A 20,598-nucleotide genomic window follows, 5' to 3' on the forward strand; every position below is an offset into this window, starting at 1 on the left:
AAACTCAAACGTGCTTGAGCTTCTGTTTACCACAACCGACATCTGCAATATGTATTAGTTTTACGATCTCTTAATCAACTTTTTGTAGTGTCAAAGTGGTAGTTGTGTGGACTGTTAATAGAGGGACAAATCTATCAGATTTCTTTAAAAATATCTTCATTTGTTTTTCTGAAGATCAACAAAAGTCTTACGCTACGGTACGACATGAGGGTGAGTGATGATTAGGGTTGGGTATCGTTTGAATTTGAACGATTCTGATTCCGATTCCTTGTTTCGATTCCGGTTCCTAACGATTCTCGATTCTGATTCTTTTAAGAGGCAGGGTCAAAAAAGTTTAGCTAACCTTGCTAACCAACGGCCTTTCTGAAGGAAATACTCCTTCTGTCACAAATACTCCTTTTGTCACAAATTTTGCATTTTGCCGAGATTTCGTTATTTTTAGAAAAGTGAAGCCACACTTTGGACCGCCGACGTCAGCTACTCATGTTCGACTCGCGTGGTTATGCCAACACTTCCGGTAGACGCTTCTTCGTTGGTGTTGTTCAGCGGTTTCTTCTTCCGCTCGGGCGGACTGTGAATATCGAAACTAGGAATCGAAATTTTAACTTTTGAACGATTCCGGGAAAAACGAAAAGTTAGTCACGATTCCAATCGATACTCGATTCTCGATACCCAACCCTAGTGATGACAGAATTAAAATATTTGATTGAACTAAGTATTTCAGGTTTTCTTACCATACCATCTTTCACTATTACGTACTAAGCCCCTAAAGGGACCTTTGCAAATATATACAGACTTTCACATGCTCACGAGAAACAATCGCGTGCATACCCAGATAGCAAACTGACATTGAATCAACGTGGAAACGACGTCTCTCATGACATTGAAACAACGTTGATTTTGCTCATCGAATTAACGTTGAACCAACGTCAGACGCGGCATTCTTCAAAGCTAAATGAAAATCGAAAATTGGTTTGCTTTCATAACGTTGAAACAACGCGTTGATTTCAAGTTGATTTTCCGTTAGTTTTGAAAGAATGACGCATCTGACGTTGGTTCAACGTTAATTCGATGAGCAAAACTATGTCAGATCAACGTTGTTTCGATGTCATGTTTCCACGTTGATTCAATGTCAGTTTGCTATCTGGGTAAGTAAGGCTCCGCAAGTACGCCTGTTTATTTTTGTTGCAAATAAAAATTATAAAAAATACAGTTTGACTGTATTAGAAGCTTATTTAAATGGTTGTTAAATGTGACATACTCTGAACACACAACATTGAAGAGTTAAGATGACTCTCTGAAGCTTCACTCGTCGGCTGACTAAAGTACTTTACCTGTCAGAACCATGAGGCCCTGGCTGATTTATTCTGCAGTGTGGGTGTGTTGGCTCATGTTCCTCTGATGGAGTGGTGAGGGCTAAAGGAACATACAATAGCCCTATTCCATATGGCACATTTCATGTGAATTTGCGGGCTTGTGTACTTACAGTGGACCATATGTTGGAGCGCTGGCCACAGAGGTAAAAAGCTGCATTATGTCACAAAAGTGTGGACTCAGAGCCCATCTCTTGCTCAGGCACTCCATTCCAGTATTTCGGTTTGTTTGTTTGTTTGTTTTAGCAACAAATATACCGTGTAGTTGATGTTACCCTGAGGGAGAAATCAGTTTCTAGATGCAAATATTTGTTCAGACGCTTCACACATACTGTGTCTGCCACGACCACAGGTTTCTGTGTTCACACTGCATGCGTGAGCAGCCCCAGCTGTGGCACCAAAACTAAAACCCGATTTTTGCAGATCAATGTGTGCAACTCAGCAGAAAACTCTGAAAATGCACTATATAGGCTTTTTGAAGCAACACACAATACAGAAAGTGAAGTTCATTGTTCAAACGAAGATATCTGCATGATCTACACCAAGTGACAAACATTTGATGCAAACTTTTCAGTGTACTCAAGATGATGCACTTTGGCCTTTGGTTCTGTATAGATTAATCATTATTTAGATGCAAATGTGGCTCTCATTTAAATTGAATTTCATGACAATCAAGTTGTAATTACACTAGAGCCAGACCGATATATCGACAGGCCGATATTATCGGCCGATATTAGGCATTTTCCAAATTATCGGTATCGGCAGTTATAATGGCCGATAAATTAATATTTTGTATCATATTTTGATAATGAATATTTTAACAAAATTTGTGACTATCATGCCCAGTTGCTGCTGTTAAATAAGCCGAGAATGAAGCGGAATTTGCTAGTAATAGTTACATTATGTTATTACAGTGTAGTCCTTTTAACTTTTTACAATGTGACTGAAGTATTTCTTTAATAGCGCGTGACAGTTATAGCAATGAGACGTATCATCTCTCCTTGGCCTGTTATATTGAAAATGTATGTTTTACAATTTGTTGTGCGTTTCTGAAATAATAATAGAAAAAATATCGGCCGATATATCGGATTTTAAAACCAATAAATATTTGTATCGTATCGGACCTCAAAATCCTTTATCGGTCGGGCTCTAAATTACACTGACTTGCTGTTGAAACCATAGAGCTGTACCCTGTGCTGTCCCAGACACATCTCTCAGAGCTCTGGACTGTTTTGTCAATAAAACGGACGCCCCTCCCACGATTGTTGATTGACAGCAGTGTTTCAACACAGACCCGCCCTGAGCGAGCTGTCATCATAGTCCGCCATTGTTGAGACGCTGGAGCAGAATGGTGTCTAAGCGATTGTGGTGTTCTGTTCTTGGGTGCAATAACAAACACAGTCATTGTGATGTTCCTCAATCCAAACCACTGAAGACACAGTGGCTGAGTTTCTGAGTTTGGCTGAGAATCAAATTAACTTGAAAATGGCATTATATGACCCCTTTAATATTCAATGGATCCTGATCAAAAAGAGGGTTATATATAAGTATATATATATATATGAAATCGAGATTATGCATAAGCACTTAATATGTGTGGAGACCATCTGTACAGCTGATCAATATTCAGTGATTCTTGAAAGTTGCTGCATATGAACAAGGCCTCTGTTGCTTCCTAACATCTGTCATAGTAACCTAATTCAACACTTTTGTGTTGTTGTCCTCCAGGTCCCTTCATGTGAATCTACCATGGACCACACGCTCTATCAGATGCTGGTTCTGGGTATGGCTGTGATGATGGCCCGAGCGTGTCCCAAGTACTGTATGTGCCAGAACCTGTCTGAGTCGCTCGGGACCCTGTGCCCGGCTAAAGGCCTGCTCTTTGTGCCACCTGATATAGACCGCAGCACCGTGGAGCTCCGTTTAGGGGGAAACTACATCCTTCGAATCGCACAGGAGGACTTTGCCAACATGACTGACTTGGTGGACCTTACTCTCTCCCGCAACACGATCAGCTACATTCAGCCCTTTACCTTTGGGGACCTGGAAACCCTCCGTTCTCTTCACATTGACAACAACCGTTTAGTGGAGTTGGGCCCTGATGACCTGCGAGGGCTGGTCAGCCTGCAGCATCTGATCCTCAATAACAACCAACTGGGTCGCATCTCTGAGAGGGCGTTTGAAGACCTTGCCGCATCCCTTGAGGATCTGGACTTGTCCTACAACAACCTTCAGGCTCTGCCGTGGCATTCAGTCCGGCAGATGATCAACCTGCACCAGCTGAGCCTGGACCATAACTTGTTGGACTACATTCCCGAGGGGACCTTTGTGGACCTGGAGAGGCTGGCCCGCTTGGACCTCACCTCTAACCGGCTCCAGAAGCTTCCGCCGGACCCCATCTTTGCCAGAGCACAGGATTCAGAGCTGATGACCACACCGTTCACCCCTCAGCTGTCCCTCAGCATAGGAGGGAACCCGCTTCACTGCAACTGCGAATTGCTTTGGTTTCGCCGTCTGGAGAGAGATGATGACCTGGAGACCTGTGCCTCGCCTCCCGTCTTGAAGGGCCGCTACTTCTGGAGTGTTCGGGAGGATGAGTTTTTGTGTGAGCAGCCACTGATTACTCAACACACCCACAGGATGCTTGTTCTGGAGGGGCAGACGGCTAGTCTACGGTGCGAAGCCATAGGAGATCCCACCCCAACTATCCATTGGGTGACCCCTGATGATCGATTACTGGGCAACTCTTCCCGCACTCTGGTGTACCGCAATGGGACCCTGCAGATCCCAATAACCACTTCAAAGGACTATGGGACCTTCACCTGCATTGCAGCCAACCTGGCTGGTGAATCGACCGCTTCAGTGGAGCTGTCAATTATTCAGCTACCCCACCTAAGCAATGGCACAGGCCAGGCATCACAACCCAAGTCCCGTCTGTCAGACATTACTGACAGCTCAAGGACTAGTAAAGGCTCTCCCAAGAGCTTGCCAGAGAATGCAGTGTCCGTGTCTGAGGTGACAGCTGTGTCTGCCTTAATCAAGTGGTCCGTCAGCAAGACCGCTCCCAAAGTGAAAATGTACCAGCTACAGTACAACTGCTCAGATGATGAGGTCCTCATATACAGGTACGAAGCAGAATGTCATCTTTCACGTTTCCTGGGCTATGACAGAAATACTGAGCCCAGAGAAAAATATGTCGTGATTTAACAAACTGTGGGGATCCAAGTGTTTGTTGGTTTGTTGGGGGGAGTGGTGAGGCATATCAATAAATTATGACCTGGTATGTGAGCTGGGAAGGATTTGCATGCAGGTATGATGTTCATTCTATTCATCAGTGTCCATGATTTATTAATGGTTCAATTCAAAATGTATATAACAAGCAAGTACATCAAACCGTGTTTTTGTCTTATTCCTAATCACTACGGTACCCCTCTTTTATTAAGTGTGGGGTGGTGATGATGCATTGGATAAGACACATGCCTTTGGTGTGAGAGAGCCGAGTTCGAATCCACTGTGAGACACCAATGTGTCCCTGAACAAGACACTTAACCCCTAGTTGCTCCAGAGGCGTGTGACCTCTGACATATATGTGACCCGCTCTGGCGAAATGAGTCGGAAGTCGCAACGTTCCATTTTAAGATATGGGCCGATTATGTGGAAAAACAATGAAATAACACAAAAATTTTTTTTTTGCTAATTTCAAAGAACAGACATTCAAAAATTATCTCCCAAAGTTTCGTAGTCCAGATAATTGAGTAAAGGTCTTTAAATAACGATTAAAGTTGTTAAAGGTTTAAATTCGCTGAAATAAACATTGCTCTTCTCAACTCCCCTCGTCATCTCTGAGCATTTCCCGGCTATATCCCCTGAAACGTTGAACTCACTGGAGGCTTCTAACCTAAACTGCGTGAGTATATTTATCTGCAAGAAGAATATATGTAAGGCTGTAACGATCGCGACACTCAGATCCACGAACCTGTGTCGCGGTGTGAGAAGACAGAATCACGACACCGACACGTCCCTTCAACTCCCGAAGTTATCCTTCACGTCCAGACCCAATGCTAGCTACAACATCTTTAGTATTATTTTAAGTTAACATTATAAAATACGTAGACTTACACCACAAAACTAGTTAAATTATTACTAAATAATTGTTTAAAATTGGGCAATTTCAGCGTTATGGAGGAGATCCATAATTCCCAGATAATTCAATCTTTTAATCAATAGGCCTATGTGAACCACACTGCACAAACCAAAAGTAATACTCACCGGATGAAGAAGGGTTGACTCTCTCCAGAACATAAAATCTTTATTTTATTTTCCGTGTTCGCATTTATGAGGAAAAACAATCCGAACGTGACCGTTCTCTGGAAGCAGCACTAAAACTTTCACAGAGCTTAAACAGAAAGCAAGCACAAAGTCTTTCTTTAAAGTGAATTTCGTTTTAAAATAATTATCTTAATTTAAATCAATGTTTCATCAACCAATTACTAGTATTTAATAATAAGAAATAAATTGCAGACAATGGATAGGCCTAATCACGACACTGAGACGCGCGGCACGTGAACTGAAGCTTGAACCGAAAGTAAGCTATCCTAGCCTCACAGACCGGTCTACTTTTAAACACAACCATTCAAAACGAAAGAAAACAGACTGATCTCTGCTTATTTGGGCTAATCCGTATAAAAACTGAACTCCTCTTAATCTTTCTGATTTTAGAACATTTTTGTAAAAGTGACTTTTTAATTATTTATTCCAAAAAAACTTAAAAATAAGTTGAGCTTCAGCCTTGTTAAATTGCATTTATATATGTTAATCTATTTGGTCAAGTTAAGCTATATAAAATAAATAGTTTATCCCTTAAAATTCTATGGATTTTGAAAGCTATATCAAAAAAAAAAAAAGGCAAAAAAACTTTAAAAGCGATTTTCTCAGGTTTTCAGTTGGAAAAAAAGGGCAGACGACCAGAATTCAAATGTGTATATCTTTACAACCATTCAAGGTATGACTTCGACCAAGGTATCATTTGAAAGCTTACAGTGTCCTCTTTCCAATAATATCAAAATCTCAATTTTTAAATTTGGGTCACTGTGACTCATTTTGCTGGATCAGGTCACATATGATCTTACTGATAGGGAACACAATACTCTTTTCATTCACACATCTAATAGTTCTAACAATTACATGATTTATATGTGATCTGCCTTGTGTTAATTTTACCAGCCATTTTTAAATTTAGTTTCAGTTTTAGTCCAGTTTCAGCATTGCTTGTTAGTTTTTATCACATTTAGTCGACATCATCCCATTTTTATTTAGTCTGGTTTTAGTCGACTATAAGTCGAGCATTTTAGTCCAAGAAAACATAATTTTATTCGTTTAGTTTTAGTAAAAAAAAAAAAATGTCAACATTTTAGTCTAGTTTTAGTCAGGACATCATTTTAACCTTTTACTTTTTTGTCAGCAGATAATATTTAACATTTCCTAAAATTATTTCACATTTCAACATTTTCTCTCATCTTTTTGATAAAAAACACAATTTTAAGGAACACATGCAGACATGGAAGATGTTCTGACAATATTTGCATATTTATTTTGAACATTGTTAAGGTTCAAAGACACAAACACAAATGCTTGCATTAAAACAAATAAAATACACCTGACAAAGGAAACAAATAAATAAAATAAAGTGTATTATGAACTTAACACAAGTGCTGGCTGTTTAAAGCTAGTTCACATAGAATAATAAAATAAATAGATTTGAGGTCAATGTTGTGAAGAAAAAAACTGATACAACAAAAGTGCTTTCCTGCCAGCTGGTTCACATGGTATATAAAGGAACAGTATTTAAGGTGAAACAAGGCATAGCTTGCTAGAACGTATGAAATCTTTTTAACTAATCTTTTTAAAGCGTCTGTCTGCTTTAATCAAATGTAACTGAAACTATAGTTGCCCGGCCAGTATAACATATCTAAGTTAGCATAAATTTAACTTCACATACAATTCGATCAACAAGTGGCTACGGTCGCTACGTGCTAAGAAGCTAACGTAACATAGCCAGCCTGGATACTAAATGCTATGAAAGTTAGCCATCATTAGTTAGTTTATCATTGTAACAAAATGTGTCCATATATCACGTCTCTTCTTTCTCCCGAGCCCCGTGCAAAGCATGTTTTACTTCGTGAACTAAAATGTCCATAGATTTTAGCCCAGTCTTTATTTACCGAACTGCATTTTCGTCTCGTCTTTATTAGTCTACGAAAATTATTTCTGATTTACTCCCACTTATTATTGTTTATTAGTGGGGATTTTAGTCTCGTCTCGTCTAGTTTTCGTTCGGTGAAAAATGTGCGTTGACGAAAATATTTTCGTTAACGAAATTAACACTAGATCTGCCACAAACATATATTGGAATTATGTAGTTGCATGATATTTGATTATAAGTCCATCAAGAATTGTTCTGGGATGAGTTTTATGGATTTTGATATGTAAAGTGTGTTAGTGTGTAAAGTTTATGGTTTAAGCCATTCCAATCCAGAGTTCCTGCTGAAATCTGTGCTCATCTCTCATGGGACCTTGAGATGTAGTCTTTTAGTCGCAGGGGTCAGGTGACCTCTTGTTAGGGCCTCTCTGAACAGATTTGTCTTGCTAAATTATCTAAACTTGACAAGGCTCTTCCTTGCATGGCCCATCTCTTTAGGTCTGTGGTGTTGAATCCTGTTTGAATGACTCACATGGAAGATTCAGTTGTGTTTGGGTCACCCTCAAACTCTACAATCCAGTAACCCTGTCTACTTTATTATTCTGTGTATTCACAAACTAAGGGGATCCGCAGACTCCGTGGGTGAGTAGTATGCCAGTCCTCTGCTCTTCGATGAGGTAATAGTACATTACAGCAGCTGCTAAAGTGCCTTTACAGAGAGGGAAAATCACATTACTGAAGCCATTCTCTCATGGATCTCTGAAGAAACCGCTCGGCTCATAGGCAGTAATTCTGTGTGGTGTCTACCAGAGAGTACATTATCCACTCATTTTTTCATAATGGCTCAGCGAGCTGCCTTGGAAAATGAGTACTGGGTAATAAACTCTCACCGTGACGAAGATGCAGTGTCAAAACCAGCTGCGGCAGATTCCTAGGACAAGCAATATTTCTATCTGCTGAAAACGCTGTGCTATACAACAGTCACGGCCTCTTAGAGGCGAGAGGGAGCGATCTCTCGGTTTGCATGATCTCTCACACTCTAACACTAACTAACACACACACACCTTGTGTTTCATGACTTCTGTGATGCTTCTCTTTTTTAATGCTTTTACCAGTGGAAATCATATATGCTATCATCAAGACTTGACGCTAGTATGAGGAGCAGAACTTTGGTCCAGTTTTTGGTGTTAGCAGGGCTATTAAAATAAACCATCTACTTGTTAATGTTGCTGGGATCCTTCAGAAGTCTGTTCAGAGACATAAACAAGTTGTTTAAATGAAAGAAAACCCCTCACTCTTCCATTTGTCCTGAATCTGCACACATCTGTATCAGTGTTTCAGCGTCTTCTTTTTGTGGGCCAGTGGGCGGAGCCTGTGTTACCAGTGGGCGGGGCCTATGATGCAGTGCTGTTTAACTATAGGTCGAGGTCTCACAATACCAGAACGAGCTGTTTGATCATATGATTTTTGGCAAATTTGATTTCTCATGTCACTGTAACATGGAGTCAACAGAGTTAGGAGGATCCACGTGCCGCGTCTGACGTTGGTTCAACGTCAATTCGATGAGCAAAATCAACGTTGTTTCAATGTCATAAGAGACGTCGTTTCCACGTTGATTCAATGTCAGTTTGCTGTCTGGGAAATCACCAGCAAAAGGTCTATATCTGAGGCAAGGCAGAGTCGCCAAGATAACAGGAAAATGCTCAGGGGCCTCATTTATAAACGTTGCGTACGCACAAAAGAAGGCGTACGCCGCTCTCATACGCAATAGTTGGTATTTATAAAAAGCAAACTTGACGGTAAAATGTGCGGTCCTTCACGCAAGCTCTGACCCAGGCGTACGCACAAAAACGGGTGAAATGAGAAATGGCGACACCGTCGGCAGTTGGAAAAAACACGTGAAAGTGTGTGAAACTGTAGACGGTTGTGTAAAATAAATGGCAATGCTGCCTCTCATAAATAACACGAAGACTTCACAAGTCTTACAATTAACAGCCTACACGAACACCCGTTTGATCGATCTGTAACAGAAATGCAAATTAACACATTTTTCCAAAAAGAAAAAATACCTTCTTCAATAATATTGCCATATACAATTCATCCTTATAAATAAGATGGTAAACAGAACGAAATAATGTACAAAACTGATATTCTTGCCAATATGTCCATCTAACGGAGCAGATATAGCAATTAGATAGTCAGCCAGATAGATAATTAGGGAGATATATAGATAGATCAATAAATAGATAGATGTAGGCCTATTATTTGTCCACTGGGGAAAGTTGTTTTCATCGTAAAAATATCTTCATCAGCTTTAAAATCATGGTATTCATGCATATGCCTTTAGTTTGTTTTATTTTTGATAAAATAACGTATGACGTGTCTCAACCATTCAGAAAGCTGCAAGAAATTACATTTGCGCTGAACTATTTCCCATTTAGATTATAACCGACATCCGTAGCTTGTCAGATGCAGAATTAAATGGATGTAAATAAAATGCCCCATCACAATGCGTATAATGACGCACAGTGGCTGATCTCGCGCTCTTAGAAGATGTGGCGATTAAATGGAAGGATTCGGAGTGAACGCATCATCTTCACAACAAAAGGTGTGGAAAAATATATTATTTATTCAAGAATTCCCTCATTATGCAGTTTATTTCAGTTAGGACAGTCTTGATTTCGCTCAACTCTTTGGCCATCTCTCTAATTGAATTAATGACTAGACTTTGATGTCCGACCATTTCTTGTTTTTTTCGGCCACAGTCCGAGGTTGTGAGGCGACAGCATTACGGCGTCTGCAACCTTTTGCCACTCAAGTGCCTTTTTTGGCATTAGTAATGCCCACACTGTGCCCTCCAAACAACATTTCTCTCCTCTTTTCCACCTCGCCAACGATAACTTCTACTTCACATTGAGTGAAGTTACGTTTTTTGTTAATTCCTCTCTGTGTTTAACATGATTTCGCAATCGATGAATATTAACTTGTGGGCGTTTTACGGACTATTGATGGGCAACTATGGGCGTGACATGAAGCCGCAAAAGCTGCGCTACATTTAGAATTCCGAATATTTCTGTGCGTACGCACGTCCTATGTTTCATCCGTACGCCACTTCTGACGCAAATCCTACGCAAAGTTTTATAAATGAGGCCCCTGGACAGGCACACACCAACAATATCCAGCTAAACAGTCCAAGCTCATACACAAGACACCAATACACAGATACACACACTCAGAGATGTCAGCAGCAGCAAGTGTGTGTGTGTGTGTGTGTGTGTGTGTGTGTGTGGAGTCTCTGGTGGTGATCGGAGGCTTGATTTGTGACAGTCACAACCCTGTTAATTGAAATATATACCTTAATTTGTCTTTGTTTTCTTCACAACTCATATTTCATCCCAAGTTCTTTACTGACATCGTCTCATTGGTAAACTAGTACAGTAGCTTTTGATAAAATGTTTTGAGTGGTGACATTTTTGGTCTTGGTCGAAATGAGTCCTAATTTTTGTTAAAATGTATATAAATAATTGGCTCACAATAAATATAGACATGAGTTTCGATGATCATAGTTAAAATGTGATCAACCATAAATTAAGAGTACAAGTTTGGTCCTGGAATAAGAGCAGAACAATGAAATGCAAATAGAGATGCACCGATTGATCGGCTGGTGATCGGAATTGGCCGATTTTCACGTGATCGGCGACTGGCCGGTCAATCTGACATATGCCGATTTTATGCCGGTCAAATGCACTCGGGCGCCGCATGATTAACGCCGCGCATCAGTATCACACGCGCACATGGAACGCACATGTAGTAAACCTCCTGAATTAAGGCCGTTTCACACCGCAAGCGGGAGCAGTGCGGTTTTTTTGTGCACGTTAATCCACACCGGTAGCCGAAGCAGCGCGTGAGCGTCGAGCAGGAGCGTCATGTGAGCATGTTAATCATTGAGTACATTCATCACGGAGCGGCGCGTGAGCGTCGAGCAGGAGCGTCATGTGAGCATGTTAATCATTGAGTACATTCGGAGCGGTGCGTGAGCAGCAGTGAAGGCGGTTTTCGGCGGCCATCTAGTTATTCCTGCGCTCAAAGTGAAAGACACACTTTTGATGGACAAAATAAATGTGATTTCATCCAAAAATGTGCATGTCTGGTGTGTTTTAACAAGAACTGAAGTAGGCTAGGCTATGTCAGAAAAGAAAATGAAGAAATATTTACAGAAAATGTACCCATTTGTACCCAAAATGTTCTATGCAAACTGTCCTATTAAAGAGAAGATGGAAAATACATTTTTGTGTGTGCTGTAAAGTGGTTTGAAAAAATGAAATCATAATCGGCTAAAATCGGTATCGGCAGGTCAAACAAAGGAAAAATCGGAAAGTGGGATCGGCCTAGAAAACTGTAATCGGTGCATCTCTAAATGCAAATATAAATAAAATAGACGATGAAACATAATACAAAACTTATAGTGTCCAACAGTTTAATGTGGCCTTCAAATAAAAACAAAGAAAAATATTGTTATATGTTAGTTTTGATTAGAGCGGTAGGTGTGTTTTAGAAACTTGAGCTCTTTTGCAAGTAAAAAATAAGAAAAGACAAAAGAGGACGAGATGAGCTGAAATGAGGACAGCGATGCCTTGATGAGAGGCTTTATTTAATGATTTAATGAGCTCATGCTGATTGCTTGCAGGAACCCTGAGAAGAGCGTGTGTGTGTGTGTGTGTGTGCGTGTGCGTTATCACCGTCACCGTAATGAACTAATGTAACACAGTGGACCTGCTCATGCTGACGTCAGGAACTGATCCGGATCCAGAAGAGCCTCACCACCATCCTTTCACTGGCGACCACAGATCAAACCATCCACTGTCCGTCTCGCTGTGTGTTTCCCTTCCTGCGCTCATTTCTTTATTAATAAATGTCAGTGATATGAGGCTGACCATCTGCTCACGGCAGCTGCACAGATGGGTTGAAGAAGTGAAGCCAATTACTGTCGGCTGTCAGCTCGGCATGGGCCGACTCGAGGGAAGTAAGAGGCGTCCAGTCCAGTGGACGAGCTGAGCAATACTTTCAGATGTTTGACTACTAATGGCATACAACCTGTCTCGTTTGAGGCTTATTCTGGTGAAGAACAGGAACAGAGTGTCTGAATATCTGAGATCTTTGTTTGTCTGAATATAATTAGAATGGAAAACACTAAAGAAATGAGCAGTAACATGCGTCGACTGTGATCGATGTCAGAATACACAGGGCTGATTGTGGACGTCAAACGAAGAGTTTCATTTTTGCAAAGATTGTAAAGTCAATAGTGCAACATGACATCATGACTTTTGCGTATACATATACGCCAATTTCGAGTCAAGTGGCGTGTTATCTCTACACATTTTGAGCTATCTGCGTGTATGTCTACGCCATTAACGTCCGCGTCATTCCGCGTGTCCGTACACGCAGTCAAATCTCCAGTCATAAATGCCATTAACCCCAGTGACGGGTAGGTTTAGGGACGGGGTTGAGGTAAGTCATATATTTATATAACGTTAAGTCAACGGCGTTCATAAACACGCTGAAAGGCGATTATGCGTCTTGATAGCGCGCCAAAAATGGAAATACGAATACACGCTACTTCATGAGATCAGTCTGAATAGTAGTAAACTATTTGCCCTTAACTCATTTTGTTGACCAAAAATACATATTTAAACATGAAAATATACGTGTTCTTCATTCCTTAAAATATCTTGAATGTAACTCTACACCCTTGTTTCATTCAGTATACGCGGCTTCATGAATATGCTAATTCTCCCCGCCTCCACTCACTCACTCAGCTCGCAGATTGACTGATTGCCCAATGATATCGCTCTTTACAACACATGCCGGTAATGAATCTGCCTTTTGCTTGACTGCTTTCACACAGCTAATAATGTGTGCTAATGTTAATGTTCCTCCTCAGAGCCCGCTGCCGTCATCAGAGACGCTTACTCAGAACATCAGTGGAGAAAGACATATAGTTCATCATAACATCGCAATCCCTGTATTGCTAAATCAACACAATTTTTCACAGTTTGCCCGGCTGTCACAATGAAAGTCCTGAAATATCATCTGACAGTCCAAACTCAAGCAAACAAAAACAATCTAGTTTGAATAGGATGCCCAGTCCTCTGGGGGTTTCCTCGTTTCCGATGTTAGGCTTCAAGTAGTTTTTCATTTCTTGGTACACTTTGTAAAGTGCAAACTGTGCTGAAGTGTCTGTGGTTGTCTGAATTTGTCTTCTCTTTCCCTGATTTGCATAACAAAGCATCTGCTAGATGAATAATAGTGTTGGGATTACCAGTTCAACACATGAAACACAGGAGAAGCTGTGTTCTCCAGAGGGAATCTCTTCATATTAGCTGAAACACGAGTGACGTCAGAAGAGCCGTCTTGATTTGAACCGAGGCAGAAACACTGATCATTAATACAGATGACATGTATAATTGTTACGAGGTGCTCCTAGACTTCAGCAGAAGATCCAAATGCAGCTTTATTGGGACAATCCAGAATCGTAATCCATATAACAGGCCAAAGGTCAAACACACAGTCCATAAGAACAACTGGGCAGAAAGCACAGGCGAAAGGGTAATCCAGAAAACTGGCGGAGAGTCAGAAAACCCGGATAACAGAAACACAAGATTTATAAAGTAAGAGTTAATACACAGGGCTTAAACAGGCAAGAGTAAAGGAGAGAATAGCAGTAATCTGGGAGCTGTGCTGTAGATAAAGCAGATGTAGAAAGCGCCCTCTGGTGGACATCATGGGATGGGACAGTAATCTAGAGAGAGACGGTGAAAGCAATGTTTGTCATCATTCTGAATTCAGATGTAGTCAGTGCTTTAAGTGGCCCAAAAGAGGTGCTGGTACTCTATTATTATTAATTATTATTATTTATTTGTTTTATTTTTTTTTTGCTGACCTCAATGTCTCGAATGCTGACATACTTCGTGCTGTCAACGCTCTCAATGAGCGTTTTTCGTCGGTGGAACAACAGATTGCGCTATAGTTAATCTCTCAAAGACAACTGATTTTGTACACATACGATTGTCAAAACTCGAGAACACATCATTAGTAAATTTAAGAAGGGCTGTAGTGGTGGAAAAAAGTTTTCTGAATCCAGATTGGCATGGGCTATATGCACGCATAAGTTCCGCATTTGACGCAAGGATGCTCGTCCATTTCCAGTTGTGGAGATTAAAGCGGAGGAGAACCGAGGAAAACGGGATTATGGCAGAATCTTCAAAATTGACTGTCCTCCCGTCTTTGAAACGAAACGTATATACGTTTAGATGTAATTTTATATATAGTTATGTTTATTTAATATAATTTTAAAAAGAAGCATAAACACAACGAGGGGTGTCTGTTTTATCTGTTTTTGTGACTAACGTTTCTTTAGTTTAACCATGGAGTATAAAATTCAATTTAAATTCTCGGTATTGCATTGGACTCTACGATCGGCGAGTTGCACAGTTTTGAAAATGAACGTTAAGGGTTGTTTTAAGGGCATGTTTGTGCATGCCCATAGACAGCCAGTCTAACGCTGTCACAGGCGATTCTAAAATAGTCAAAAAGTCGAGACAGGACCCATTGCCAAAATTTCTAAGTCCACCACTCTATTTCATTCAAAACAAACTACAAAATAGACTCAAGGTGTTAAATACCGGAATTATCCTTTAAAAATCGTTCTCGTAATCAAATTGTGTTGTTCTAATTCTTCTGAGGTAAACCCAAAGTGCAAAGACCAAACACTTCCACACTCGACTAAACACTCCTGCTTCCACACTCCTGCTTCTGCTTTTCGAGGTGATGAGGGCGGTAACAGCTCTGTGTTCCTCCGCATGGATCATTTGCATATGAACAGCTCGAGTGCATGTGGGCATGGTCACATTTTGAAGAAATTGTACATGTCGTTGCTTTCATACAAATTACTTAAACAGAGAATATTTGTTTTTGGTATGATTTACATCATTTAAAAATGGAGACTTAAAGCTTCGTAAAGACATGTTTCATGGCACAGTGACAAGCATTTTCTGAGTTTACTGTTGCATTTCAGAATGAACTTCAGGAGAATGCACATCATGATGATTTTATTTATTTTACAAAAAACATAGCATTTTTTTTATATGAGTATACACAAATAAAAGAAGACATTAAACAGTTTTGAATGATGTGTAACACTTATATGTAAGATCAAAATCAACAGAGTAATTTGAGTTTGTTTTGCACTAATAAGAACAAAAGCGAGCAGGTCACGCCGGTGTGATTGCCGACCCCAAAGGGTCGATGTCGAGATCTTAAATCAACCAGTCGTCGATATAATTCAACACAAGAATGCCCTGAAGTCTCAGTGGAGCCAGAGCTGCATCCACTCATTGTGTGAAAGTGCAGGGTGATAAACCTAGGCTAAAGGGAAGAACTCGATATTGGTACACTTCACCCGCGAAAGCGAACCTCGGGAACTTCCTGTCATTCAAATCTATCGTGACAATCCAGTCCTCGGACTAAATCTGTGACACGATCTGTTTGAACTTGAGTTTTAGAACCGTGCGGTTTAGTTGGCGCAGGTCTCGAATAGGACGGCAGTAGTTTCCACGCTGGCGCTCTGAAATGGAGAACTGGCAGGGACCAACCGAACTGGCAGCACTAAATTGCGTGTGTCCCCACTCGTAATAAAGCGAGGGCAGGGATGAACACACGATCACAAACAGCTGTTTGCTCTCCAATATACTCCTGTCTAGATATATAATATGCTCGAGGACAAACAGCAATAAATAGACCGAGACCGTTTCACACAGAACATTTACTTATTTAGCTGACGCTTTTATCCAAAGCGACTTACAATTGCTATATATGTCAGAGGTCGCATGCCTCTGGAGCAACTAGGGGTTAAGTGTCTTGCTCAGGGACACATTGGTGTCTCACAGTGGATTCGAACCCGGGTCTCTCACACCAAAGGCATGTGTCTTATCCACTGCGCCGCCACCACCACCCCCTGATTACACAGAAGCTTGTGACTGTTTGTTCCAGGTATGCTTTATAGTTCCCTAGTCAATGACATCACCTTCCATCACACAATTGGACTGATTTCATTGGTGCTTCAAGATGCAATCACACAGAGGCGTTTCCACATGATCTTGACGGAGCTCGATTTCCCTTGAAAGGGTTCCCTTCCCCATTTAATAATAAATGTTTCTTGTACATCAGATCATCATATTAGAGTGATTTCTGAAGGATCATGTGATACTGGAGTAATGATGCTGAAAATTCAGCTTTCACCACAAAAATAAATTACACTTTAAACATTAGAATAATATTTCACTATTTTACTGTTTTTTTGTTAAAATAAATGCAGCCTTGGTGAGCAGAAGAGACTAGAAAAAATGGCAGTATACATGTTAGATGTGTTTGTTTGCTTCTATCAAAGCCTGTCTGCAGATGATCTGTGTGTGACGAGTGTGTGTTTGTGTGTCCGCAGGATGATTCCTCCCTCCAGTCAGGCGTTCCAGGTGTCCAGCCTGGTGTCGGGCTGTCGGTATGACCTGTGTGTGCTGGCGGCCTGGGACGACACCACCTCCACGCTCACGGCCACCAGCGTGGTGGGCTGCGTGCGCTTCCACACCAGCGAAGGGTTCCCCCGGTGCCAGGCTCTGCACGGGCAGCTGCTGGGCGGCACCATGATCCTGGTGGTGGGAGGAGTGATCGTGGCCACGCTGCTGCTGTTCATCGGGATCCTCGTGCTGCGCTACAAGGCAGGAGATGGCGGGAGCGCTGAAGCTGAAGCTGAAGGTCCGGTCAGCAAGCTGAGCGACAGCACTGACTCCTACTCTCAGCCCAACGGAGGACGGCTGGGGCAGAACGGCGTTCCTCTGCTGCGGTTCAAACCTAAAGTGGCCCTGCAGGACAGAGTGGTCCAGTTCAAGTCTGGTTCTCTGCAGAGCAGCCTGTCCTCCTCCTCTTCCTCCTCAAGTTCAGGAGACGCTCCTCCCTACAGCCCCAACAGTGCCCTCGCCAGCATCCTGAGGGCCGCTCCGCCCAGACCCCGGCAGAACCTGGACCAGCTGTTGGGGGCCTTCGCATCTGTGGATCTGCGGGGCCCGTCTTCTGAGCCGCTCCCATCTGGAGGCCCTGCTCCTACTCTCCCGGAGGCGGAGCCTACGGACCGGGAGCCGCTGCTGGGCCGGACTCTGGACTCGCGGATCAGCAGGTTACTCACATCGCCTCTGGCCTCCAGGCCCCAGAGGAGCCACTCGTTCGACACCGGTGACTTCACTGTGTCCTGCGCACAGCAGCTGTGCACTTACCCGCGGCGGATCAGCAACATCTGGAGCAAACGCAGTCTGTCAGTGAACGGCATGCTGCTGTGCTGTGATGAGGACGGGGACGGGGACAGCAGCGGGAGCAAAGGCTCCAGCGGGAGCACAGACTGGGTCATGGAGAGCACTGTATAGGGCTGATCCTACGAGCTGGGACTGGGTCACGGAGAGCACTGTATAGGGCTGATCCTACGAGCTGGGACTGGGTCACGGAGAGCACTGTATAGGGCTGATCCTACGAGCCCAGACTGGGTCATGGAGAGCACTGTATAGGGCTGATTCTACGAGCTGGGACTGGGTCATGGAGAGCACTGTATAGGGCTGATCCTACGAGCTGGGACTGGGTCATGGAGAGCACTGTATAGGGCTGATTCTACGAGCTGGGACTGGGTCATGGAGAGCACTGTATAGGGCTGATCCTACGAGCTGGGACTGGGTCATGGAGAGCACTCTATAGGGCTGATCCTACGAGCTGGGACTGGGTCATGGAGAGCACTGTATAGGGCTGATCCTACGAGCTGGGACTGGGTCATGGAGAGCACTCTATAGGGCTGATCCTACGAGCTGGGACTGGGTCATGGAGAGCACTCTATAGGGCTGATCCTATGCCCCATACACTGCAGACCATCACTATTATTATTGTTACTCGCCTTGCCATATCCAGAACAGGGGAAGAGTCAGGGGGAATTCACCAAACAATCTAGAACGTTATTTGTGACCCTGGACCACAAAATCAGTTATTAGTCGCATGGGTATGTTTTTGGCAATAGCTAAATTATCAATTTTTCTTTTATGCAAAAAAATCATTAGGATATTAAGTGAAAATTATGTTCCCTGAGGATATTTTTTACATTTCCAACCAAAAAAATATATAAAAAAGTTATTATTGTGAGTGGATGAAGCAATATTGAGGACTTCATTTGGACATCTTTAAAGGCGATTTTCTCAATATTGCACCCTCAGAATCCAGATTTTCAAATAGTATTATCTCAGCCAAATATTGCCCTATCCAAACAAACCATACATCAATGAAAAGGTTTTGTAGTCCAGGGTCCCATATTTCAGTGCAAAATAACCCTGCTAAATCTTGCAAATCATGCAGTTTTCAGCTAAACACTTCTATTTTCTCGGTAAAGTACGCTTGTTTTAGATTGCGCCTTTAAACCTGTGCTCATCAGGGATGATCACTATAATGATACGGTTTTAAAGAAAGGATCTACATATAAAGATAAGCAGGGTCCACATCATAACGCGTCCGTTCCTGTTATTTTTGTCGCTGGAATCACTTTCAAAACAATTTTATCAACTGATGCAGTATAAAAACATTGCCAATCAGCCAATCAGAATCCATCCTGCTTTAACAAGCTCAAGCATTTAAAGTGACAGACGCCAAACTGCAGCATGTGTGTAATGAACGGAGTGATATCGTGAGTTAGTGTGGACTCTGATATAGTTATCATTATCTTAATAGTCATCGTTCTTAGTGTGAACTGGCCTTCATTCATAAATTGGCCTGGTGAAGTTACCATCGCACTATTCCTGCGTCCAGAAGTTAATTCAGAAGAGATGACTCTTTATCGCGGCAGTTCTTCATCAAATGGAGAAGAGCGTTATAACAGATGCTGCGGTTGAGGGCTTTCAGAGTGGATTCAGACAGTGTTATGTTACCTGCGTCATGCATTCTGGGTGAATTCCTCCTCAGCTGGTTGTGCTGATTCACTGGTGTGTGTGTGTGTGTGTGTGTGTGTGAGTGTGTGCATGTCATCTTTATGTCTTATTAGGGTCTGAAACTATGGGATGGGTTGGAATATCAACTCTTGTGCTGCTGCCGTTCTCTAGGCTAGTAGAACTGATGAACATAGACTGAGGAAATATATTTGCCATGCCAATGGACTCCCTGAAGATCAGCACAAAGACTCTGTGAATATCTTCTTGTGCAACAGTGTATAAATGTGTAATGAATTTTAAAGTTTTATATTTTTTATCTTGTTGGTCAAACGCTCCTCTTTCTTGATGAAAGAGAACTGAAATGCATTCATCTCATCCTCTCTCTCTTCCAGCTCTCGTTTACTCTTTTTTCCCTATGAGAAATCATGTGTGCAATTTCAATGAATCTTCAAATATTTGAAGCTGGTTGTTTACATGTGATGTTTTTCTATATTTATGTATTTACAAAGGTGATGGAATGACATGAGACATCAGTAATGAAAATGACTGAAAACATATCTGTTGTGTTATTTTGAGTAAGGGTCTGCAGTGCACTGACCTCCAACTGTGCCATGGGATCACTTTAAATATTAAAATATTTAACATGCATGCAATTAACACCTCCCAAATAAGTAATGTGTTTAATGAAGAGCATCCGGTCCTTCACACACTGTTGGTCAGCCTCGAGGACCACTGGCCATCCCGTCCAACACTGCTGGAGAAAACAGATTTGCCTTCAACATTGAAACATCCTTCTGGGTTCAGTGTTATCTGTTCTGCTTCACATGAGTCACACATGCCCCATTAACACCAAAGAAATTTGAGAGGCGGTTTGGAGCCGACTCCTGCGCACAAACCAGTTCTTTGTGTTTCGACAGCCAAAGAACCGGTTCTCGGCCAGGAAGACTGGTTCCAAAGCGGCACCAACTCTTTGCTGGACTAGAACCGTTCTTTCACCACGTCATGCTTACGTCGGGGGCTTGGC

The 20,598-nt window shown here is 42.0% G+C and overlaps 1 protein-coding gene across 1 annotated transcript in view; it reads left to right on the forward strand.

Annotated features, from left to right (window-relative positions):
• The window catches only part of lrfn2b (leucine rich repeat and fibronectin type III domain containing 2b), a 75,675-nt gene extending 55,544 nt beyond the window's left edge, over window positions 1-20,131 (forward strand). The window contains exons 3-4 of the mRNA XM_089118276.1: window positions 3,102-4,498; window positions 17,069-20,131. Of these exons, the coding sequence (XP_088974402.1) occupies window positions 3,123-4,498; window positions 17,069-18,041 (2,349 nt within the window). The 5' untranslated portion in view covers window positions 3,102-3,122 and the 3' untranslated portion in view covers window positions 18,042-20,131. The remainder of the gene's footprint in view (window positions 1-3,101; window positions 4,499-17,068) is intronic.
• The last annotated feature ends 467 nt before the right edge of the window (window positions 20,132-20,598 follow it).

The sequence above is a fragment of the Pimephales promelas genome, chromosome 13 (assembly GCF_988280905.1).
Source record: "Pimephales promelas chromosome 13, fPimPro1.hap1.1, whole genome shotgun sequence".
Lineage (NCBI taxonomy): Eukaryota > Metazoa > Chordata > Actinopteri > Cypriniformes > Leuciscidae > Pimephales > Pimephales promelas.